Source organism: Schistocerca serialis, chromosome 8, assembly GCF_023864345.2.
Source record: "Schistocerca serialis cubense isolate TAMUIC-IGC-003099 chromosome 8, iqSchSeri2.2, whole genome shotgun sequence".
NCBI lineage: Eukaryota > Metazoa > Arthropoda > Insecta > Orthoptera > Acrididae > Schistocerca > Schistocerca serialis.
Window position 1 is genome coordinate 337,690,800 of NC_064645.1, and position 26,338 is coordinate 337,717,137.

The 26,338-nt window shown below is 37.9% G+C and overlaps 1 protein-coding gene across 1 annotated transcript in view; it reads left to right on the top strand.

Annotated features, from left to right (window-relative positions):
* Positions 1-768: 768 nt before the first annotated feature.
* The window catches only part of LOC126416617 (DNA mismatch repair protein Mlh1), a 59,884-nt gene continuing 34,314 nt past the window's right edge, over positions 769-26,338 (top strand). Inside the window, exons 1-4 of the mRNA XM_050084372.1 lie at positions 769-980; positions 9,404-9,667; positions 9,903-10,202; positions 17,517-17,650. Of these exons, the coding sequence (XP_049940329.1) occupies positions 868-980; positions 9,404-9,667; positions 9,903-10,202; positions 17,517-17,650 (811 nt within the window). The 5' untranslated portion in view covers positions 769-867. The remainder of the gene's footprint in view (positions 981-9,403; positions 9,668-9,902; positions 10,203-17,516; positions 17,651-26,338) is intronic.

Genomic DNA, 26,338 nt, shown 5'->3' on the forward strand with positions numbered 1-26,338 from the left:
ATTAGCTGCCATATTTTGATATAGGTGTGCTACAGTTTTTGCATTTTTCCGGTACTTCACAGTGGAGTCTTGTACACCTTATGTTACTGAGTTTGGTGCTAGAAGTACACCATGATCATTTATTCGTGAAAATGACTTATTCATTGGGAACTTTGTCATGAACACTGCTAAAATAATCTAAAATAAGGATTTTCACATCTATTGAGCCAGAAACAACAAATGTTTTCCGTAACATCGTCCTATCAGGAAAGTGTAATGAATTGTGGATTCACATAATTCTGTAACACCCCAGAAAAAATAAAAATTACTCTACAGTTAGTATTTAAGATCAGACTAAAGGTTTTCCTAATAAAGCATTGATACTATTCTGCACAAGAATTCCTAAGGACGTATATGCAGTAATTTTCTTCAAATGTATATCAAACACCTGAACTTAAAGTGTAAGAGGGTTTACATACCTTTATTTTAAGAGTATACTGTATTCTATGTTATTTTGACCTGTCTAGTAACATTTGTACAACCTGTGCTGTATGCTAAAACTGGACCAATACATATAGAACAATACAGTATGACACTTATTCACCTTATCACCGGTTTTGTACGCAGTAGAACGTACATTACTCTCTTTCAACGGTACGAATAACTTCTTGCATTCGTTTCGACGAATCTCTTCACTTGAAATGTTTATCAGGTATGAAAAGTCACAAGCGCACACCACATCTGACCAGTGCTTCTGACTTCACTGTGCAAGTGCACGTTGTGCAGGGAGTACAAGAAGAAAGATATAAGGTGCGAACTTTGACAATAAACGATGGTAATGTTTTGATTCATTCAAAATAAGCGCGGAAAGAGCTTGCATGAGTTGTAATGGATCAGGATAGAAAAATAAAATGTCTTGATCCAGAAGTTGTGCTTAAAATTGCCGCAGGTGAAGTGGTACAACGACCTGTTTCAGCTGTCAAGGAATTGTTGGAAAACAGGTATTGATAAAGTAAATGATGCGTGAATTAAGATGAACACTGTCTAATCAGTTAGTTTCTGTGTCGTTATTGATTGCATTTTTCAGTGACAGCAATAAATGTTGACATTACAGAACGTTTGGAGTTATGGAAAAGAGCGCAACTGATACAATGATGTCATTGAAATGTTTTAATTCGTGGATAGCACACAAAATTAAGCACACTGTTTACGTTTTAGTGGTTTTCTCATTTACTCGACATATATAGTTATTACACAGTGTCACTTCATTGAAAAAATCTATGTATATGTGTGGATTTATGTTTAAATAGTCTGTTTAGAAGATTTTGAAACTGAGGATGGAATAGACATACTATGCCTGTCTGAACATAGTATAGTCACAATATAGAAATGGTAAACCCTATGGAGAGAGGAGGAATTGCCAAATGTATGTTTAAATCTACCATAGTATGAAAAATTTAGAGACCAAAAAAATTCCTATAGGGGAATGTATAGAAGCATGTGCGTGTGAGCTTAAACTACATAATTATACTTTTACAATTGTAGGTGTGTATAGACCACCCCATTGGAAAATATCCCTCAATGTTTGAAAAAATTGGATTCTTTGTTGTGCTATCTGTTAGACAGAGGGAAGAAAATTATTGTTTTTGGGGATTTCAGTGTAGATTTTCTGAAAGAGCCCAATAGAAAACTTGACCTCAAAATATTACTTGATTCTTTCAATTTGATGTCAGTTCTTGATTTTCCTACTTGTGTGGTAGAGAAAAGCAGCACACTGATACATAATGTTTTTATAGACCAAGATAAATTTAATCAGCTAACAACTGTTCCTGTTAAAATGGCCTGTCTGATCATGATGCACATCTAGTTACAGTATGTGACATAGCTCCATACAGTAATGCAGAACAGTCCTCTAAATTAATGCGTTCAGTTAATGATTTAACAATTGCAGGTTTTAGGGAAAGCTTACAACAGTTAACTGGGATGAGCTGTACAGGGAACCTGATGCTAATTTAAAATTTAACCTAGTTCATTATACGTTTGTGAGTATATTCTAAAACCGTTTCTCTGAGAGAACAGTGAAACATAATTGTAAGAAGCCATCTAAAAAGCCGTGGCTTGTGAAAGGGATAAAAATATTTTGTATCGTTTTGCTAGAAGGAGTAATGATCGAGAAATAATCGGACATTATAAAAACTACTGCACTGTATCAAGAAAAGCTATTAAAAAGTCCAGAAGTATGTGCATCATGTCTGAGACAGCACTTCTGATGATAAAGTTAAAACAATTTGGATATTGTTAAAAGGGAAACCGGGCAATTGAGAGCACAGGAAAACTGTTTTTCTATCAAACTCTTGAAGAATTTGTTAACCAAAAGTCAGAAGTTGAAAATATTTTGAATAATCATTTTTTAAGTGTGCTAGAGAAAATAGGATCCCGCTGTTCATTAGAAAATGCAAGGTTGTATGTGTATGAGGCAATATCTAAGCAATTTGATAAAACTGAAATTCAACGCACCACTATTATTGAAATTAGGGATGTAATAAATTCACTCAAAAGTAAAAGCTCACATGGAATTGATGGTATTTTCAACAAGTACGAAAAGCATGTTCCCAACACATAAATAAGTTTTCAGCCATATATGATGCAGCTCACTGAAGTGGATCATTTTTCTAGATAGACTGAAATATACTATTGTTAAACTACTGCCTAAAGAAAGGGATAGGTCTGTTGCTAACAACTACTGGTCAATCTCATTTCTGATACAGGTTTATCCAAAGGTCTTGAAAAAGTAACGTACTCAAGAGGAGCTTCAGATATTTCCAAAAATTAAGTACTAACAGAATGTCAATTTGGTTTTCAGAAAGGCTTTTCGAGAGGAAATGCTATATATGAATTCACTGATCAAATATTAAATGCTCTCAATAACCGAACATCACCGATTGAGATATTGTGTGGTCTCTGAAAGGCTTTTGACTGTGTGAATCATGAAATTCTTCTAGATAAGCTTAACTATTGTGGTGTGAGTGGGACAGTGCACAGATGGTTCAATTCATATTTAACGAGAAGAATTCATCAGGTTGAAATTAACAGTACAGATAGTGTGCAAAAATCAGCAGATTCCTCTAACTGGGAAGATATGAAGAATGTTGTCTGAGAGAGTTCAGTCTTGGGCCTCTTATTGTTCTTAATATACACTGAAATGCCAAAGAAACGGGTATAGGCATGCTTATTCAAATACAGAGATATGTAAACAGGCAGAATACGGTGCTGCGGTCAGCAATGCCTATATAAGACAACAAGTGTCTGGTGCTGTTGTTAGATCAGTTACTACTGCTACAATGGCAGGTTATCAAAATTTAAGTGAGTTTGAATGTGCTGTTATACTCAGTGCACGAGCGATGGGGCACAGCACAGAGGTAGCGATAAAGTGGGGATTTTCCCATATGACCATTTCATGACTGTATCGTGTATATCAGGAATCTGGCAGAACAACAGATCTCCGACATCACTGCAGCCTGAGAAAGATCCTGCAAGAGTGGGACCAACGACGATTGAAGAGAATCGTTCAACATGACAGAAGTGCAACCCTTCTGCAAATTGCTGCATATTTCAGTGCTGGGCCATCAACAACTGTCAGTGTCCAGATCATTCAACGAAACATCATCAATATGGGCTTTTGGAGCCGAAGACCCACTCGTGTACCCTTGATGACTGCACAACACAAAGCTTTACACCTCGCCTCTGCCTGTCGACTCTGACATTGGGCTGTTGATGACTGGAAACATATTGTCTGGTTGGACGTGTCGCGTTTCAGATTCTATCAAGTGGATGGATGAGTATAGGTATGGAGACAGCCTCATGAATCTATGAACCCTGCATGTCAGCAGTGGACTGTTCAAGCTGGTGGAGCCTCTGTAATGACATGAGGTGTGTGCAGTTGGAGTGATATGGGCTCCCTGATACGTCTAGGTACGACACTGACAGTTGACATGTACATAAGCATGCGGTCTGATCGCCTGCATCCATTCATGTCCATTATGCATTCTGATGGACTGGGGCAATTCCAGCAGACAATGTGACACCCCAGACATCCAGAATTGGTACAGAGTGGCCCCAGGAACACTCTTCTAAGTTTAAACACTTCCCTGGCCACCAAACTTCCCAGACATGAACATTATTGAGCATATCTGGGATGCCTTGCAACGTGCTGTTCAGAAGAGATCTCCACCTTTTCATACTCTTACAGCTTTATGGATAGCCTTCCAGAATTCATGGTGTCAGTTCATGCTAATACTACTTCGGATATTAGTCGAGTCCATGCCAGGTTGTGTTGAGGCACTTCTGTGTGCTCACGGGGCCCCTACACAGTATTAGGCAGATGTACCAGTTTCTTTAGCTCTTCAGTGTATATTAATGATTTGCCACTCTGTATTTATGAAAATGCAAAGCTAGTTCTTTTTGCTAATGATACAAGTGTAGTTATCACACCCATCGAACAAGAATTAGCTAAGGAAATTGTAAACAGTGTCTTTCAGAAAATTATTAAGTGGTTCTCTGCAAATGGAAATTCTGAGAAAACACAGTATACACAATTCTGTACAGTAAATAGCATAACACCATTGATAAATATAGACTTTGAATGGGTCATTCCACATCAAATCACCCAATAAAAAATAAATTTTGCACCCACCTCCTTAGATTTTCATGAAATTTGGCTCAAATGGTTCTAATACCATCCTGACAACACCTGCAAAATTTTTTTGCTCTATCTCTTATAGTTTTTTTTTATAAATTTTTTAAGTTTTTATGTTTTGTGTTTTCCGAACCTTCCGAAATGGTAAATTTAATTTGTATTCAAAACTTTAAAATGGCTTATCTTAAAAACTCTTCTAGATAACATCATGAATTTTTGCAGCAAGTTTATTTATTATACATATTTGAAGATAAAAATGATACTATTAAAATATATTAATATTTTCTATGAAAAAAATATATATATGTATTTTTTTCTTTTCTTTTTTTTAACGGATGTTTCGTTTTATAAGAATTGCAATATCTAGAGTCTCAGACCTGATACAATGCTCAAATTTGTTTTAATTTACTCTTAAACATATAGGCTACTTGATAAAACAAAAATAATGATGGCTTTTTAACATGTTTATTAATTATAGTAGATTACATTAGAATTATGTACAAAGATAGTGTACTTACGACACATATGTATAACCCAACTGATTGCTTGAAACATTGAATTTTTTGAGTAATTTTGTCTTTTTAATAAACATTAATGCTGATTCAACTTGTTTTTCCACTTCATCCAAGAGCTTTCAGTTCTTTTGATACAGTCTTTATTGAAGTAATACATACTTCCAGTGCCGCTTGATTGAGGTGTGTCTACTACACAGACTATGTGCTCCAAAGGCACTATGCAAGAATCTTCTCTTTCAGGCCAATAAAATGATGCAGCTTGTCCTGAAGGATGTAGAAATAGAATTTCTGCATCTTCTTCATCATTGAATATTGTTTTTACCAGTCCAAAGTACCAGTTACCATCATAATTTACAGCCACATAGCTATTTATGGATGGTTCAACACGAACCAAATCAGAAGATGAATGGAAAGAAAAGAGTAAGGAGGGTTTTACACTATCTGTAGTCCTTCTAATTTCAAGGTTGTTTGTTGGAAGTGGTTTGAAGTTATGAAAACTTGTTGTTCCAGGAATGGTTCGGGTTGCTGAAAAACGGTTTTCTAGTTTTAACCGTAGCAAATCAGCTTCTTTTTTGTCAATAAAGTGAAAATGAACGCACATCGATTACTGTCATTATTTGTTCTTTGTCTGAAAGCTGTAGACTAGCTTTCCTTAAAATTCTTTTAATAGTTCCTCCTAGGCCATCACAAATTGACTTCCCATGACTTGTTGCAAAAAAAGAGTGTTGGGCCTTCAAATTAAAGTCTCAAGTGTTCAGTCAAATTTTTAAAACTGTTTCTATTTTTGTACTGCCCAGCACAACCATCTGTAAAGTAGTGAACTGAGTCAATTTCAGTATGATGTGATGACAGCCACTTTGTGATTTCTCTTTGTACAAACTTAACAAAACCAGTATCACGTTGTTGGTCATCACTAATAAAACATTGGTTGGAAACAAAAACATTGTTTTCCTCATTTCTTAGAAAAACTCCAACTGGGTGTAGAGTACAACCACCTCTATTCCAGTGGTAACTTTGCATCTCATTTTGTATAACGAAGGAATAATTTTCACTGAAACCCATCACAATAATTGCTGTTTTGGGTGATGGGTCTTCTTTCAATCTTTTAAAGGCTGCTGATTGGGATTTTGCTATAAACGAATGCGGGGTGAGCTTTTCCAATGAGCTAACCAATAAAGAAATGTAGTCTTCAACACTGATACGACTGTTTGATCATTTCTGCCCTGTCTGTGTTAACCCACTGACTGATTACAATTTCTTCTTCTAAATCATAATCTTCACTTAGTTTTTCAGATAAGTACTCAGTTAGTGCAGTATTTGCAGTACAGCTGTCGCAATGACGTAGCATGCAGTTTTGGTTTTCCGTGTTGCACACAAGCATTTTAATTAGGTCTTTATAAGATTCTTCAATTTTCACAGCATCCAGTAATAGTTTAACATTCTGGTGGATACTGCATACACATACAGTGTGTGTGCCTGCAGCACCAGCAAGGATACACCATTTAGGTCTCAAGAAACAAAATTTTGAAGATCCTACTTCTACCTCGGGATTCTCCCGTTAGAAAGAATAATAGAGTTCTCTCAAGTTACACAAAATGAGTCTTTTTTGCATGTACACATTTTTTTGAACACTTACTTTGTCTTTTGTTCCAGGTAGCACTCTGGAACTTTCATCCTTTTCATAAAAATCTGTTACAAGTCTTACTGTATTTTCAGAAAGAGTTTTACCTTTTTTTGGACCAGGAGTTTCCAAAATACCCTTTTCGGATTTTAGCTTTCTAGCTTGTCGCACCATGTACTCACTTACATTAAATTCTTTCATCACTTTATTTTGACTCCAAGAATCTGGAGCCAAGGTCAGAATCTGGATTTTTGTAGACCTCCCAACAGATGAAATCTTCTCTTTCATAAGAGAAATCATTACATCAAAATCCTTTGCTTTCTCAACCACACTTGTATCTTCTTCGTCATCATCAGAACTTGGTGCATCATATTTTAATGCTTTTGAAACCGCCTTTTTTGCAGTCTTTTCAATACTGCTAACCTTCCTTTTAAAATAAGACCCTTTACTTTGTTCTGACAAGCCATGAAGTGTTAAACCTAAATTATCAAGAGCAATGTTTGTTTGTACGATGGATTCATTTCTGGATTCCTGTGATTCTAATTCAACCATGACTTCATCATCTGTTTCACTTTCATTGACTTCAACTCTTTCTTTTTCCTCACAAAAGTTACTGAATGTTGAGCAAAACTTTTGTCCAGGTTTTATGCTAATATTTTTTGTCAGTAATTGTTTAGAAAGATCCAAGCCTACACTTCTCAATGATTTTTTGATGGGCTTTTTGTGTTTTTTTTAGTGGGTCTACACATGTTGTTTGATACTTTTCAAAAACATTTAAAAATTAGTAGCTGTGGTATGAACATATATTCTTAAATTCACACAGATTAATTCCAGATCGTAAGTGGATCAAATCTTTTTCTTCCTCGCTCAATTCAGATACGGCTGTAACTGTTTTGAAGGTGTGTAGGTTGTTTGGAAACAGTCAGATTTTTTAAATAACCCTACGCTACAGGTTTGAATATTTGACAAACTGATTTCACTTTTGGTCTGATTACTGTTCTGGTTACTTTTGTAGGATATTGGAAAAGAATCTCTGTAAACTAAGTAACAGTACTTACTGAAAGTTCGAATAAACTTAATAAAATACTATCCAAGCACTATTTAACACTGTAATAATTTTTTACTTCAAAACACAAGAGTAACAAAACAAAATCCAAGCGTACATTGTTACTCGAAGAAGACAAAAACTTATTTTCGATGTCTAAGTCACTTGGTACTTTTTATTTTTAAAATATAATTAATATTATTTTAAAAATTAGATAACAATTAAACAGGTTAAAAAGCCAACATAATTTTTCTTTTATCTAATAGCCTATACAATTAAGAGTATTTTAAAACAAATTTGAGCTTTCTATCAGGTCTGAGACTCTAGATACTGCAGTTTTTGTAAAACTAAACATCCGTTAGCTAAAAAAAAACTTGTAAATTTTTATTCATTTGGAAGGTTTTAATATATCTTTATGGTAATTTTTTTAACATTTAGATATAATACACAAACTTATTCCAAAATTTCATACTGATATCTTGAGTATTCTTTAATATACAAATTTTTTTAGTTGTGAGGACACGTTTAAGTTACGATTTCCGACTGCTGAAACAACGCCAAATCTAAAAACTTTAAAAATTTATATAAAAAAAAACTATAAGAGATAGAGCAAAAAAATTTTACAAGTGCTTTCAGGATGATAAAAGAAGTAATTGTACCAAGTTTCATCAAAATCTGACACGGTTGGTGTCAAGGCCTGGGTGACTTGACACGGAATGACCCGAATAGAAGTCTGTTGGTAAATCAGAATATTCAAAATTGATGAGAAATTGAATTGGAAGAAACATATTGATGATCTTCTGAAATGGTTAGCTTCAGCTACTTACGCTATTGGGGTTATTGCAAATTTTGGTGATAAATATTTCATTAAATTAGCCTACTGTGCCTATTTTCATTCACTACTTTGATATGGCACCATATTTTGGGATAATTAATCAATAAGAGAGTAAGTATTCATTGTACATTTGTAATCAGAATAATAGCTGGAGCCCATCCAAGAGCACCTTGCAGCCATTTATTTAAGAAACTCGGGACATTCACAATACCTCTGCAATACATGTATTCACTTATGAAATTTGTTATTAATGACTCATCCCATCTCAAAAATAATAGCGAAATGTGTAGCTACAACACTAGAAGGAAGGATGATCTTCACTATTCTGGGTTAAATCTTACTTTGACACAGAAAGGGATGAATTATGCTGCCACAAAAATCTTTGGTCATTTTCCAAACAGCATTAAAAGTCTAGCAGATAGCCGAACAACATTAAAAACAAATTAAAAGAATCTCTAAATGACAGCTCCTTGTTTTCAGTAGATGAATTTTTAGGTATGGAATAATAAAAAAAATTATAATGTATATGAAAACTTATGTTAAACTGACACTTTCCACATCATTAGAATATGTCATATTCTCGATCTACAAAGCAGATGGTAACGTAATGCAACTGCCACAAAATTAATGCACCACCTTCCTAAAGTTGAATGTTTCCTAATTATAAAGCTGTTATTTTTACTGTCAATTTATGAATGTTTTCTTTTTGTAGTGTCGATGCAGGAGCACAAACAATAAAAATACATGTGAGAGAAGGTGGTTTGAAGCGAATTCTTGTTATTGATGATGGTTGTGGAATACAAAAGAATGATTTAGACTTGGTATGCAAACGATTTGCTACAAGCAAACTGAAAAAATTCGATGATCTTCAGAGTATTGCTACGCATGGGTTCAGAGGAGAAGCTTTAGCTAGTATGAGCCAAGTTGCTCGTGTATCTATAATATCCAAAACAAAAGATTTACCTTATGGGCACAAGTAAGAAATATTGTCACCTATTTTTATTTAATTTAATTTGCTGTCTTCATTCTATCATTTAGATGTGTGACTAATAATATATTAAGTGCAAAGAATTTATTGGGTCTTTCTACATCTTGTAAGTATGTTAGTAAAGTTAGCAATGAGAAAAGCATTTTGCAAATATCTAATCACTGTTTCTTCACTTATGTCACTGACATAGGTAATACACTTCCTGATTCTTGATGTGTTTCAGAGCAGTGTATGAAAATGGTGTGCTAAAATCGCCACCATTACCACTTGGTATGCCTAATGGAACTCAAGTTACTATTGATGACTTGTTTTACAATGATCGAAACAGACTTAAAATGTTTGCTGGTACTCATTCAGCTGAATATCAGAAGATTGTCAGAGTGGTCACTCGTTACGCTGTACATTACTCAGGAATAGGAATCACACTGAAAAGATTGGATGATGGTGATGTTGCTGTGAAAACAGCTCCAGGAACTGATATTAAGGATAACATAAAAGCTCTGTTTGGACTTTCGATTGCCAGGTAAAGATATGTTTTAGATAGGTCTGTACCCTCAGTTTTTACATGAATTCGGAGTAAGGTGTTTGAATAAATGAAATATATGCTCACCGTTTATTTTGGTGTTTGACCTCCCTAGTTTCAAATATGAGAGTGGAAAGAATAAGGGCCAGTAACATTTTTGTGTCAGATCTCTGCCAACTTTTTGCTTTAACTATACTGTACACAATAGCATTTTAGTATCTATTGCTGGATGCCATTTTTCTTCTCCCTGACATGTAATTTGTAGCAATAACTTCGATTACTCAGGTATTATTATTGAACATGTCCACTTATAAGGCAGTTTCAGTTTGCATTACATAAATATGTCAATATATTTTAGCAATGTGCGCCACTTAGACATTTGTAATACTTGCTGCAAACACAAACTTCGAAACAGTCTGTTGAGTGATCTGCTGTATGTAATAACTTGCTGCTACAGTATCTCGATACAATGCCTTCTGCCCATCTTTAGAGGTAGACTAGCAAAAGTGTGTTGAGTTCTCCTGTTGGATCCATGTTGGCGCATATGTTGTGTACCGGTTTTCACCGCACGTATGCTACTAGAGCATATCACATCTTCTGCAAGTTTGTGCATTGTTGGGAGCATTCACAGACGGATATTACATCAATTGTCTTCACATGATAATATTGCAGAACAACATTGATTGCACAGGGCATGCAGTTTTGTATAATAGGATTCCATACATTATCATCCTTGTTCTGTTTAAAATCAGTGACATCTTTTTGATCTGGACGTCTCCCAAACCCACTCCTTCACCTGACCCTGTTGGGTTCAGCGTGCTACTTTTTTAGATTTTGATCTCCATCTCTGGGGTGGACTCCCAGATGTCAGCAATCAACAGTACTCCCATGCAGTGAGCACTGTCATCAGTTCCCTGTTACAAAGTCTGTCCCTTACAGCTTTGACACCCCTATTCATGAGTTACGCAAATATAGTGGTAAACTTGTCAGAGCCCTCACAGACAGACATTCACATCCAGTGAGTTCAGAAACATATGTCCTATGTTGTGACCTCCTTTGACATCCACAAACCCACCACCACTATGAACTATAGTTCAATTCTTTTATCTTGGCGGCTCGCGCTTGTCCGCCCAGACGCGGGAGATTGCTGCGTTGCCAGTTGTACGCGCCAAGAGAAGCAGCGCCGTAGTATAGTTCGCAAACTTACGTTTAGGGGGGAGCGCGCAGTTTATGAAGTGAAGCCACCACGGCCGCATTAACCCTTTCGCTGCTACAGAGACATGGTTCCCGCATTCCGTGATGTGTGCGTATTTTGTCATCATTGCACTGCTCGCCTGTGCAGACACATGGTGTTTCGACTGCTTTGATACAATTTATCATTCGATTTCCCAAAAAATATTTGGCCCAAAAATTTGATTTTTACGTATCTTCTTGACTGATACCTTCCCCCCATACATGACTTAATTTTGTTTCGATGTTCAACGCAGTTATTATGCAGCATTAAATATAGTAAACCATTGCACGAAATTTTGAAGAGTTTGCAGAGGCAAAAGTCCATAGAGTAATACTTTCCGTATGGTCGATTTTAGTTGCCACAATGTTGAGAATGAAATGTGGACAAGATACCTAAATTTTATATAAAATTTACTGTATAACAATAGCTCATTTAAGTACCACATAGGTGTCGTATGTAATATTGAGAAATATTCCATCTTTCGCGACTGTAACAAAAGTTTTATTTACACTGAGCACGTTTGGCTTTATTTTAAAGCACTTCAATCAATCAAAAGTAAATAGACAAAATACATTAAACAAAACTGTGGACTTACAAAAACATTAGGACTTGAATATACCGTCTATCAGTGAAGTGCTCTGAGCTGTCAGATATAATTTTTGTGTGTGGCACACACAAACATCATTTATTTGCTAAAACACTGATCTGCCAACACAAACGTTGAATATTGTGTTACCGCAGCACAAAACTACGAAAGGTGACTTGGCAATGGAGGAGACAAAATACTGTCCACTGAAGATGCTTCAAAAGAGAGAAACGCGCCTGGTCTAAATAAGCCCCTTATTACAGTTGCAGAAGAGGAATATATTTCAGTACCGTTGCTAAAACTGCGACTGTGGAACAAAAACAAGAAAGAGAACATGAGTACCATTGTGAATGTGCCATACCTTTCCTTGATTGAAGTGCTTTAAAATAAAGCCAAACGCGTCCGGTGTAAATAATACTTTTATTACAGTCGTGAAAGACGGAATATTTCTCAATATTACATACGACACCTATGTCGTACTTAAATTAAATGCGACATTGTTACACAGTAAATTTTATATGAAATGTAGGTATCTTGTCCATATTTCATTCTTAACATTGTGGCAACTAAAATCGACCATACAGAAAGTATACGCTATGGACTTCTACCTCTGCAAACTCTTCAAAATTTTGTGCAATGGTTTACTACATTTAATGCTGCATAATAACTGTGTTGAACATCGAAACAAAATTAAGTCATTTATGGGGGGAAGGTATCAGTCAAGAAGACGTGTAAAAATCAAATTTTTGGGCCAAATAGTTTTTGTGAAATCGAATGATAAGTGTGTCAAAGCAGTGGGAACACCATGTGTCTGCACAGGCGAGCAGTGCAGTGATGACAAAATCGCGCACAGGGTGGGATTCGGCGAGCACCTGTCTGCAGCAGTGAAAGGGTTAATGAAGAGACAAAGCACTAGAAATTTCAAAAAATTGCATTCAAACGAATATAATTCGTGAAGTAAGGCACTTCGATATTGTTTTTAAATAATGAAAATGTTAAGCACCGCACAAGGTTTGAACTCATAACCTTTCGCGTAGCAGCCCAACACCTTAACCCTTACGCTAACGCACCTCGTCTGACTATGTAACGCCATGAGGACTATAACACATTACGCAAAATACTGACAAACACTGTTGGTATGACTATGAATTACTCACGCTTCGTCGAAGTACAATAGGAAATAAACAATTACCGCTGTTCTTTATTGCGAAAAAGCGGTTCGTGAGAGTGATACAAACACCTTTCCTTGCTATCGCCTGAATTAGGAGTCTTGTTGCTTGTTTGGTTTAATTAATTAATAGAATATGAAGCAATTGGTATAACGAATGCTTTTTCCAAACTTTCTATAAAAGAATGTCTGCTATCAAGACATTGCTTTTGTTCTATTACTTTATTTATGACTGAACGGTTCTAAAACTGAAGACACTCGTCCATGCTCTGCACTGCAGTCAAGATGTGGCAACGTCGTTCTCTGATCATTGGCTGACACTGTTTTGTGATGTCAGATGCGCAGAACGAACCTAAACTCGGCCGCCAACATAAATGACGCGCACTTTAGTCACTAAACAGTTCACCAGCTGTCACCCAGTATCAAATAGTCCTGTAAATGATGTTTCAGTCTATATGTTGTTGTACATCCTTCCACACTTTGCCTGCTCACTAAAAAGTAACCACGTTTTGTGGCTACATTACTATTATCTAAATTGCTGATTGTCGAAGAATTGTTGGTGGTAAACTCAGGTCAAATATAATTCCTCCATTTAAAATGTTTACTGGGCTCAATTGTTCTACATTGACAGGAACTTTTTTCGATTTGTTCACCAAAACATAACACAGTCAAAATGCAGAAAAATAATTTTAAATACATTTATTACAATGCATCACAGACAAAACAGACATTCATTTACTGCTTACATGACTGATTCAAAATTATCCATTTAGTTTTACAAATGAAGAACTCACGACACTATGGTGTGTGATGCAGTACACCAACTCGCATTTTTAGAGTCAGCATTTCTGATAAAGAATTGGATAGTAAAATTCATAATCTATGGATAAAGCTAAAATTCATGCATCTGCTGAAATAATTACTGCTCTATATCCCACAACCTGGAAAGATGTATAGGATAAATCAATAAATTAATTCCTCCATGAATTCAACAAATGTTCATCATCATCATCATCATCATGAAAGGCATCAGGATTGGACATAGACATGTGTTAGTCCCATTGCCATTACCTGTCCTCTTCCCCCTCCTGCCTTACCTTACCTCCTCGCCTCCTCCTTGTTCCATCAACATTACTCCTTCCCAGTTTTTCCAACCTGTTGTGCCCCCTCCCTCTCATTGTCAGTCTGAACAGCTAATCATGAACAGTGTTTGTTGCTGTGGATGGATGCATTTGGATGTCTGTGTAGCCACAAAATGGTTTTTTTTTTAACGACAGATCAGAAGTTTCTGACAAACTGTTCAGAGAGATGAGAAAGGGTGTTGAATGGGCTAGATTAGATCAAGGAGAGACCCCAGTGTGGGCTAAGCATAGGTCAGTGAAAATTAGCTTTAAAGGCTTTCACGATGAACAGAATAAAGAAGACAGGCCACATTTACTTGTGTTCTTAAACTGTAATGAGAGGGCTACTTCCAGAGTTAGTGAAGTTTCTCTGAGTCACTTCTCTACTTTTATCTAGTCTTGAAATGTTTATGTAGTACTTTGTGAATATTATGGTTAGTGACAATATAAATGTGTCGTGAATGAATATTTCAATCTGCAGCCAAGTGTGCACTCTATTAAAGCTTTCTGGCAGATTAAAACAATGCACTGGTCTGGGATTCAAATCCTGAACCATGCCTATTGAGTGCAGGATTGTTAATGGCTGATCAATCCAGGCACTATTCATTCAACCTGCTCTAACATTGTTACTGCTGCCAGTAGCTCTCTCCTACTTGCCAAACTTCATCTTAACTTCCCTTCGTTGACACAAACATGTAGTGGATTAATGTGATTAATGTGATTTAATAATATTATGAAAAGGATTGTTGCTACTCACCACACAGCGGAGATTCTGAGTCACAGATGGGCGCAAAAAAAAAAAAGGAGCCTTCAGCCAACTGGACCTTTGTCAGAAATAGGCAATGGGAAAACACTCTCTCTCTCTCTCTCTCTCTCTCTCTCTCTCTCTCTCTCTCTCTGGCCAGAGTCTAGCTGCTTCAACTGCCAGAGACTGCAGTTGTTTGTTGTGTGTGTGTGTGTGTGTGTGTGTGTGTGTGTGTGTGTGTGTGTGTGTGGAGTTCCTGTTGTCTATTTTTGACAAAGGCTCTGTTGGCAAAAGTCTCATTTTGTGACAGTCTTTTTGTCGTGCCCATCTGAAACTCGGCATCTCTGCTGTATGGTAAGTAGCAACTATCCTTTTCATGATATTTTTACATTCCATCCCAGATTTTCCATTATTTGATATCATTTAATAGTATCTGGGTATGTGGTGTCATCAGGACAGCGACTGTCAGATCCCCTAGGTTATCTAATATTGTCAGTAACGTTGTAGTGTGAATACCTTCTGTTTTTAAAAGGGAGAAAGTCCGAACTGTCAGATGAGTAGGATTAGTGCGCTATCTGAATAATGCTTCATTATCCTATGTCTTGCATATTTACCATTTTAGAAACTAAGGTATTTAGAAATTTATAGAGGTGGAGTGCAAATGTTGAATATTAAAAGTTGGAATTGCATTTATTTTATTAAATGGTATTGCACACCTTAGTGCCTAACAAGGGAACCTCCCCATCGCACCCCCCTCAGATTTAGTTATAAGTTGGCACAGTGGATAGGCCTTGAGAAACTGAACACAGATCAATCAAGAAAACAGGAAGAAGTTGTGTGGAACTATGAAAAAAAAAAAGCAAAATATACAAACTGAGTAGTCCATGCTCAAGATAGGCAGCATTAAGGATAGTGCCAGCTCAGCAGCGCTGTGGTCCTGTGGTTAGCGTGAGCAGCTATGGAACGAGAGATCCTTGGTTTAAGTCTTCCCTCGAGTGAAAATTTTAATTTTTTATTTTCAGACAATTTTCGAAGTTCAGGCACACATACACAATCAACTTCGCTCTCCAAAGTTCCAGGACATGTTCAGATTTGCTTGGACATATGCAGGATTTGACGGTGTACACACGGAAAAATTTGAAAACGTTAAAAACATATGTTTTGACAGAGCACAGGGAAAACTGTCCGACTGTGAAACTGTTGCATTCATTTGTTGCAGTTTATGAGACAAACTCTTGTGATTTCATCACTTTTTTGGAAGTGATTATCACATCCACAAGAAAACCTAAATCGGGCAAGGTAGAAGAATCTTTTTACCCATTCGCCAAGTTTACAAGTTAGGTGGGTCGACAACATATTCCTGTCATGTGTCGTATAGAATATATCAGACGTGTTTTCCTGTGGAGGAATCGGTTGACCTATGACCTTGCGATCAAATGTTTTCGGTTCCCATTGGAGAGGCACGTCCTTTCGTCTACTAATCGCACGGTTTTGCGGTGCGGTCGCAAAACACAGACACAGTTATTACAGTGAACAGAGATGTCAATGAACGAACGGACAGATCACAGCTTTGCGAAAATAAAAAATTAAAATTTTCACTCGAGGGAAGACTTGAACCAAGGACCTCTCGTTCCACAGCTGCTCACGCTAACCATGAGACCACGGAGCTCCTGAGCTCACACTCTCCTTGATGTTGCATATCTTTGGCATGGACTACTCAGTTTGCATATTTTACTTATTCTTTTCATAGTTCCACACAACTTCTTCCTGTTTTCTCGATTGATCTGTGTTCAGTTTTTCAAGGCCTATCCACTGTGCCAACTTATAACTAAATCTGAGGGGAGTGCGATGGGGAGGTTCCCTTGTAAGTTCTTCATTTGTAAAACTAAATGGATAATTTTAAGTAAAACAGAGTTTTGCCAAAGTGCTGTTCTCATCTTTCAGTTAAAAATATTCAAAAGGCCTGTCAAAACAGATCTTCATTATGATTAAGATCTCATTCCCAGGCATTCTTTCAGAAGGTGACCAGTCATATGGCGTATTTTCGCCCCTCTTGCTAATTCAGGGCTCAAATGGTACTAGTGACTGTCTTGAAACAACATTCATTTGAGTGTCATTAATATCTGCCGTGTGTATACATCTTTGGAAGCTTGTCTTTATTTTGTGAGACAGTTGGTTTTCCACAAGGCTTTTGCAGATCCATAATCCATAACAGGCTTGGACCTCATAGTCTTATAGTATCACTGCACCTGTGATTATAATGGGATGTGAGAATTAATTTATGCAAAAATGCATTAAATGTGTGAGCAGTCAGGAGGTAACTGTCGTTCTCTGTAAGTTTTGCACAATATTATCATACTGTTGTCGCCATAGAGATCATGGAACAGCTTTGACATTTTTTATATACAAAACCTGAGTTTAAGCACAGCATAAAATACAAATTGCATTTTACATTTGCAGCCACATCCGTGAAGTGGAGTTCAAAAGTGACCTGCACAAGTACAAAATGAAAGGCTATATGACAGATCCAGGATATTCAAGCAATAAAATGACTTTTATGTTCTTCGTTAATAACCGTCTTGTAGAACATGAAGGTAATATCATTTAATTTTTAATTATTTCACTGTGCGTGATTTTATATATCCTAGCGTCAAATAATCTTGCACTCATTTCAGTTAAGTTATTAAGAGAACAATTATTTTATAAAAATGTATGGATTAAAAATCCTAGGTCAAGGTCACAAAAATATAAAAATATTTTGTAGTGCAGTACACTTATGAGCGTAGTTAAATTGTGTTTGTGTTTATGATTAATTAGTGAAACAATCAATGCTTCGCAATTGCTAAATATTATGGGAATGTAATATACATCCAAAACTCCATCGCCACACCTCTCTGCCAATCTCCTCCTCCCCCATCTCTGTGCACCACTTCGCCTGCCCTCTCGCTCTGTCCATCTCCACCTCCCCTATCAATGTCCATTTCATGCCCCCTCTCCCTCCCCCCATCCTGTTACCATACTCTCTGACCTTGATCCTTTTTTATTATCCTTTTTCATTGTTATTGCAAATGAAACCCAGACCAGGACTTGAAGCTGCTTAAAATGAATGGGTAAATCAGCTGGTATCATTGGTATGTGGGGTATGGGAAAGACCTCCCCAGGTGCTGCATTTGTGAAGGTTGTAGCTTCAGTGACAGTGTTTTGCATAATTGTAATCTCTCTCTCTCTCTCTCTCTCTCTCTCTCTCTCTCTCTCTCTCTCTCTCTCTCTCTCTCTCTCTCTCTCTGTCTCTCTCTCTCTCTCTCTCTGCGTGTGCGTGTGCGCGCGCACGCGTGTCACTTTCCGCCAGTGTTTCGACTGCCTCTCGTTGTTGTGCCCTGAAATGAGGAATATGTTACCCACTATTCTTCCCACTTCTTCCACATAGGTACTCTGTCACCACCAAACCTGCTCAGTCTCCTTCTCCATCCCTACTCCATCCTTGCTCCCAACCCCTTTCCTCATGGCTCATACCCCTGCAATACTCCTGGATGCAAGGCATGTGCCATGCATCCTACCACCATCTCCTACTCCAGTCTGGTCACAGGCATCTGCTATCCCATTAGAGACAGGGCTATATGAAAGCAACTATGTGATTAGAAACTAAGCTACAAACACTGTGCTTCTCTCTAAGTGGGCATGACAGCTAACAAGCCATCTGTCCACATGAATGGCCACTGGACCACCCTGTTGCTGAACATGGTGCCCAACACACTGTGCTTCACTTTAATGACTGCTTCACAGCCTGCACCGTCTCAGTCCTTCCGACCAACACCAGATTTTCTGGACTGCTCAGGTGGGAGCTCTCCCTGCAATATATGCTATGTTCCTGTAGCCTCCATGCCCTCAACTTTCACTTGTCCCTGTCCTCCACGTACCTGTTCCCTTCCCTGCTTCCATTCCTGCAGAAACAGTCTTCTATTGCACCAACACAGCCACCAGTCTTGTTTTGCCTATCTGCTTCTCTCCTTTTCCAGTCTCCTTCTCTTCCTCCCTCTTCCCCCTCCCTCCTCCCCCTCTCAAATCTCTTGACAGCACCTAGTAGCCATACTCTGTCCCCACAATCTCACTGCCTGCACCCACAGGTAGCATTACATCTTTGTACACCCTACCCTGCTTTCCATCCCCTTCTCTGCGCCAGGCTCCTCCTTATCCCCACCACTGACACAAGATTGCTCTCACTTCAGTTGCTGTATACAGCCAGAGGCTTAGCAGTGTTTTCATTGTCTGTCTGTGACTCAATATCTCCTCTGCATTGTGATTAACAGTTTACCTGAGTACTATTCATAGTGAATTGCATCCAGGTAAGTTATGTTATCAGTGATACTTTGAAATGGCTTTATTCTCTGCATATAAATATCAAAAAATATAACTCCAGTTACTAATATTGCACATCATGTGGCAAAGCCCAGTTTGGAAGGATAATGTATGTAAGGGCGTGTTTGAAAAACAAAAAATTCGTGAATGTAGTGACGTATCATCATGCTCGGAGTTCTAGTGCCACACCAGTTGTGGTCAGTTGAATGGTCTGTGTAAGATATACCGTATTTACTCGAATCTAAGCCGCACTCAAATCTAAGCCGCACCTGAAAAATTAGACTCGAAATCAAGGGAAAAAAAAATTCCCGAATCTAAACGCACCTGAAATTTGAGACTCGAAATTCAAGGCGAGAGAAAAGTTTTAGGCCGCACCTCCAAATCAAAACAAAGTTGGTCCATTGTAATATGAGACACAATTTAGGTCAAATGAATGACGATACAGCTACAGTAGTTTGGTTCGAGCTGTAAGCTTAGCAGTTAAGCTTTACCAGGTAGCCCATTGCTATGCGTCAGGTGATCCGTCCGTATTTATACGGGTACCCTTCCTTTTTTACGTGCTTCGTCTGGTTTAAATTGATTGCTTATTTTTCTTTGATCAGATAAGTGCCGTTCTCTTTGTTATAGGTGTTTACATCACTCTAAGCTGAAAATGCATTACTGTACTGTGTCATGCATTGTTTGTCGCATTCTGATAATGAGTGTTTACGACCTGTCGCCGCTCGCGGCTTGGCTTACTTTTGTGCACTCTACCGCCGCTTACAATTAGAAAAAAAAAAAGAGAGGAATAGTCTCATTAGCGAAACAATGGCAAGAGACTGATATTTGTTGTTACTTACACTGCTGCTTTCTTTGTTAATAATCAACAAGAACCAAATAATAGATTGCGTATGATAGAAGATGTTCTGAATGAGAGTTTAGCGAAAATTTTTCTCCATTTGAAAATCTTTGCAGACGCCTCTTTACTACATTACATTCTGCACAGAAATTAGAGTCATCTTAGATTTAAAAATCTAGTGAATTGCTGTGCTTGATTTCTGACTGTGTCACTATTAGGCATAAGAATAATACGAATATAAACATGACATGATATTCTTCTGCGTTTGCTGTTGTCTCACTCTAGGTTCGTAGTTTATTTGGCAGACAGGATTTAAATGAGATCGCAGCAAACATGAAAGAATACATGGCAAAATGTTTATATTCGTATTATTCTTATGGTGAAGAGAATACTGCATGTGATTCACAATACATAAAAGTTCCTATTAGCAACCATCTCTTCTCACGGGTACGAAAAAATTCAGAACGTAGAGTTGGCCATATTGACAAACATCCCAAACAGTCTTGCCAGTCGGATTTTCGTAGTACATTGAAAAGCTGCTACATTCGAAGATGGACAATACGGAATTTGTATTTACTTCGTTGGATAGTGTATGAAAATGCTGTGGTCGAAACTCGGGGCATAGAAAAAAGCTCGTCTTCCACCTTTTTTCTTAAATTTATTTACTGACGCAGAGGTTTTGGTGCCAGTATTTATCTTTGTGCCTGCAAAGCATGCCTGTGTAGCGCTACATATATTCAACGGCAGAAGTTAGTTGTGGCGGCACCTACCAACATTTTGCAGAACTTCCGCTTACTTTGCACTCGATTCTAAGCCGCAGGTGGTTTTTTGGATTACAAAAACTGGAAAAAAAGTGCGGCTTAGATTCGAGTAAATACGGTACACTGCATAAACGTCATAGGATTCAGCTGTGGGGGGAGGAGGAGGAGGAGGAGATTAATGTTTAACTTCCCGTTGCAGACAGGGTCATTAGAGGTGGAGCAAAGTTCGGATTAGGGAAGGATGGGGAAGGAAATTGGCCATGTCCTTTCAAAGGAACTATCTCAGCCTGTGCCTGAAGCAATTTAGGGAAATCATGGAAAACCTATATCAGGATGGCCGGACACAAGTGTGCTAACCACTATGCCATCTTGCTTGGTCAGCTGTGGGACCTAGCAGCTTAGAACAAAGAAACATATACTTTTGTTTGGTAGCTAACTTTGAAAAATTGGCTTAGTGTGGCAGTTTTAGACGGCAGATGTTCTGAATTGTGGTTTGTGTTGTGCATTGCTCATTGTTTTCTTATTTTGATAATTTTAGTTTGTTTATACTCACAGCCGATGCCAGCTTGTAGCTTCCACACTCTGTGCTAAAGTGACCAGAAAACAAAACCTGTCAACATATTTCGACTACGCAGGAAGTTTTCACCTAATGTGCGAACTTCTATGCTGAGTACCTTGACAGTTCTGTCTATTGTGTTATCATGCTCACATGGTTATTAATCCACACACAAGTTGAAATCAATATTTTGCAGATTTTTTAACAATCGTATTGGGTGGGTAAAGAAAAATGTCAAAAACCTTGTCAGAGAAGCACTCTGCTCACCAGGAGAAAGATGCTGCTGCTTCTCAACAGAAGTAATCGCCTGTTGAAAACTAAATAGAGCCTAGACTGTTTTGGAAAAAAAAAGAAAAAACTGTTGAAGTTTCTGCAAAAGCAACCATTCTACCCAAAAGCTCCCCAATCACCACTTATTTTTGCAGCCAATTTCAAAACATAGAAGCTTTGTTTTGATGCATGTTTTTCTTCATCAGCTTGGTGGATTGTTGTGACTAATAGTGGTAAATTCTTTGTGTGAGGCTGCAGAAATCAGATGTCATGTTCTAATTGTGTCATTAAAATGTGTGAAAAGTTTCAAACTCCTAATGTTTAAAAGTTCAGATATTTTACTTCATTTCATAATTTGAGAATTATGATATTTTCACAGACCTTTCCTCAGTTAATATTCTACGTACTATCGTAGCCTGCTGATGTTATCATGCCTCTAAAGAAGCCAACATCAAGCCAATTAACTAAGTAAAAACTTTGTATCTTGAAACTTCCTGGCAGATTAAAACTGTGTGCCCGACCGAGTTCGAGTCTTGGTCAGGCACACAGTTTTAATCTGCCAGGAAGTTTCATATCAGTGCACACTCCGCTGCAGAGTGAAAATCTCATTCTGGACTTTGTATCTTAGTATGTGGATATGCCTTTCGATGCAACAGCCTTCAAAATAATAACTAACATTGGAACTGATAACGAGTCATTAAATATGCAGCATTGAAGAGGCATATTATAAGGTACAGAACCAAGAGCTTGAATTTAATGCGGAAATTAGTGACTACATCCTATTTTTTGTAAAATTTCACTTATGTGAAAAACTGTTGAACATTGTCACACATCAGAGGACGACCACAGATCTGAAAGATTGGGGCAAATAAGTTGCGATCAGTGGAAAAAATTGTACCTCCTGCCAGTGAGCAATATAGTACAAAATCATTGTGTTGTACCATAGCGAGCAGTTTGTGTTACTAAACGGACACAGGCAGGTGAAGTCCCAGTTATAGTTGCCCATCCATTGGCTTCCAGATTCAGTAAAAATTTAATTTTTGTTATTTCATATGTTACTGACCGATTTTAAAATGCTGTCATCTGCTCATTCAGCGGAAGAGTAATGATGTGTGCACAGAGTGCTGAAGAAGAGAACATAGCAGCAAGCTGGCATGCCTGAGGTTATTAGAATACACATCATGATGGCAGACAGATGTGTCCTTACAATGAAGTTGCCAATGGAAGTGTGTGCTGTCATCGGTAATGAATGGGGACATGGGACTAGTATGTGAGTCATCCATGATCCTGTATCACAAGAATGGGAAGCAGCTTTGCTCACTTGATGCCGTATGTGTGAGAGGGAAATGAGTTCCTATTCACAATACTCGTAGGTGATGAGATGGATTGTTCTAATTTACTCAAGAATCCAAGGCCAGCTCAGTGACATGGAAGCCTCCCAGTTCCCCAGTGAGGAAAATATTCAAAGTTTTCCTCTCCACAGGAAATGTTATGATCACAGGGTTCTGCAGTGCAAAAGGTTTTATTTTCCTTGACTTCCTCCAGCAAGGGACCATCAATGTGGCGCACTACTGCAACAGCTTTATCAAACTGAGGTTGCCATTCTGCAAAAGAGTCCAGGACTCACAAGTGAAGGTGGTGTACTCTTGCCTGACATCGCAAAACGCACACAGGAAGACTCACACAGGATCAGATTTGTCACTTCAGATGGGAGAGATTGGATAACCCGGCCAGGACCCCGATCTTGCCCCATTTGCCTTTCGCCTGTGCCCTGCATTGAAAGCCACACTCTCAGGATGTCACTTCCAACCAATGCTGAGGTGGAGCAGACTGTGCCATAACTCCTTGCATCACAGGACACAATTTTTTCAAACTGGTTGCACGGTGTGACAAATACCTCAATGTCAATGATATAACTATGTTGAAAAATAGTGCAAGTTGTATAGTTTGTGATGCCATGGTGTATTTGTTTTTGGCAATGAATCTTTCATGTGAAAAACAGTGATGAAACATACTTTAGTTTCTTAACACACCTTGTATGTGTATGTCTCAAAGCAGCATAACTCACAACATGAAAATCCATGAGTATGTTCGTCTAGTATATGAGAAGGAGAGCACTTAGTTACTTCCAACAAACTTTACACGTAATTTCAAAGCCTTTTGAAACTTATTCTCGCTGACACCTACCCCAGAAATAATGAAAAAAAATAAAGTTTATCATTTGTTGCATTTTCACTTTTCGTGTAATAAAACTTCGCCATGTGGCATGACGTAAATTTATTATTTTCTTACGAGTGCCGCATCGCAGTCGTGAAGTGGGGCCAAGGCAGTTTCAGATAAGTTTTTACAGTCTGACGATAATTTATGGATTTGTAGTTTTAGCTTGACGATGTCCACTATGGACAAAGGGTAGTTACTTTTACTCTGAAGAAGGTTGGGTTATCCCGACTGAAACCTAGGTAAATTCTAGGTAAACGGTGCAACTGAGGCTGTTGGTTATTAAAATTAAAATTATGTTTTAAGATTCTACAACAAATTGCTGTAAAGGATATTGCATGGTAATTTTGTGGATCACTTCTACTACACTTCTTGTGTATGGGTTTGACCTGTGCTTTCTTCCAACTACTGGGCACTGTCTTTTGTTTGATGGATTGGGAATAGATTATAGGGAGAAGAGGGGCTAACTTGGCACAAATTCAGTATAGAATCTGACAGGGATTCCACCGGGTCTGCAGCTTTGTTCAATTTTAACGATTTCAGCTGTTTCTCAACACCACTGACACGAACACTTGTTTCACTCATATTTTCAGTGGTACAAGGATTAACCAGTGGCAATTCCTTTTGGTGCCACTAACAGCCTTTACATACTGCCATAATTTCTTTGGGTCGTGTGAAAGATCGTTTGACAGTATTCTGTTGCAGTAGTCAATGAAGACTTCACGCATTGCTCTCTTGACAGCCAAATGTGTTTCATCTACCATCTCTCCATCTGTAGATCTGTGCTATGTTCTATACCTATTATGCAGTAATCACTGTTTCTTTAGAAGTTTCTTTACAGTACCATGGAGGGCCCATCTTATTATGAACTGTTTACTGGGTACATATTTATCCAGTGTGTGGTCAGCTAGTTTTTTTAAACTTAAACCAATGTTCCTCCTCGTGCTCTCATCCTGTCCTGAATGATTCAGGTTCCTCATTGACACATGACTACTGTTCTTTTTTATCTAGTTTACTGAACATGCATATCTCTCTATTTGTTTTAGTTGTCCATTGTACTTTGGTAATCATTGTTGCCACAACTTTATCTTGATCACAGATACCAATTTTGATGTGGACATCTTCAAAGAGGTCTGGTCTTGTCAGTTTAGGTGACAGATGACAGCAGAAACCATCAGTACCATTCTTAATTCAGTAATTGAAACAGACAGAACCCATAAAACAAATGCAAATAAGATTATCATATAAGCACACAAAACAAAAAATTAGTCAACCTGAGGATATGTGACTTTAATACCATGTAACAGTTCGGTGAAGAAGAATGACCACAAATTTCTTCAGATGCCCTGTTTCCAGATGAAGCTATCTAGTGATGATTAGACCCACACAGCTACCAAATTGTGGTGCTGTTGATTGCTACATTTCACTCGTCATTACAATTAGTGTCTGAAATTTTCAGTGGAATTAAGATTGACAGATTGATTGATTTAGCAGGCTTGTTATGCTGCAATAAGTTGCCTTGAGGGTTCATCAAACCAGTAACATGTGAGTAGCCCTGTGAACATGACCTTGGGTCTCCACAGCAAACTCATCATGAAACTGGGGGATAAATGCTTTATTGGGCCATTGGTACACTTGACACCTTGCATCATTTGAAAAGGGGTAAAATTGTAGCTTGTTAGAGCACACTACAAACCTCCAGTCAGCTGCTCTCCAATATCTAGGTGAATTAGCAATTTGGAGATGTGCAGCTTGCTGTGGAGCTGGATGTGCCATTTTGAGCGGTGGCCTACTAGGAAATACCAGACTCCATTTTTCCATTGTAATATTGAATGGAAACAGCAGCAATTTCTGATGGACTTAAAACTTACTGTCCTTGAAAAGACAAGACACTCATCTCTCGTCCTTGTTGCATTGGATCTTTTTGTGACTATTGTTCTTATGCTGTGTTAAATGGCTGTGAGTGGTACACCATTCCTTGTAGACACATTGGAGCTCAGTGTTGATGCACTAAAATATCGGGCAACTTCATTCACAGTGTTGTCACGGTCAATTCCAAACACATATTGTGACATCTCCATATTGGCCCATCTTATTGCATACAACCGACTGGCACTAACACACCACTATACTGTCACATCTTATGTCAGTATTGAAGTGTTACGTGACTGCCCTGTACCAGTTCTATACCATTTACAAAGCTCCCAATCGGAATCTGCCAGTTGCTATGATTTGTGGTATTCCATTTGGAAAATGTGTCTGACATAGGTAATGCCACTATATT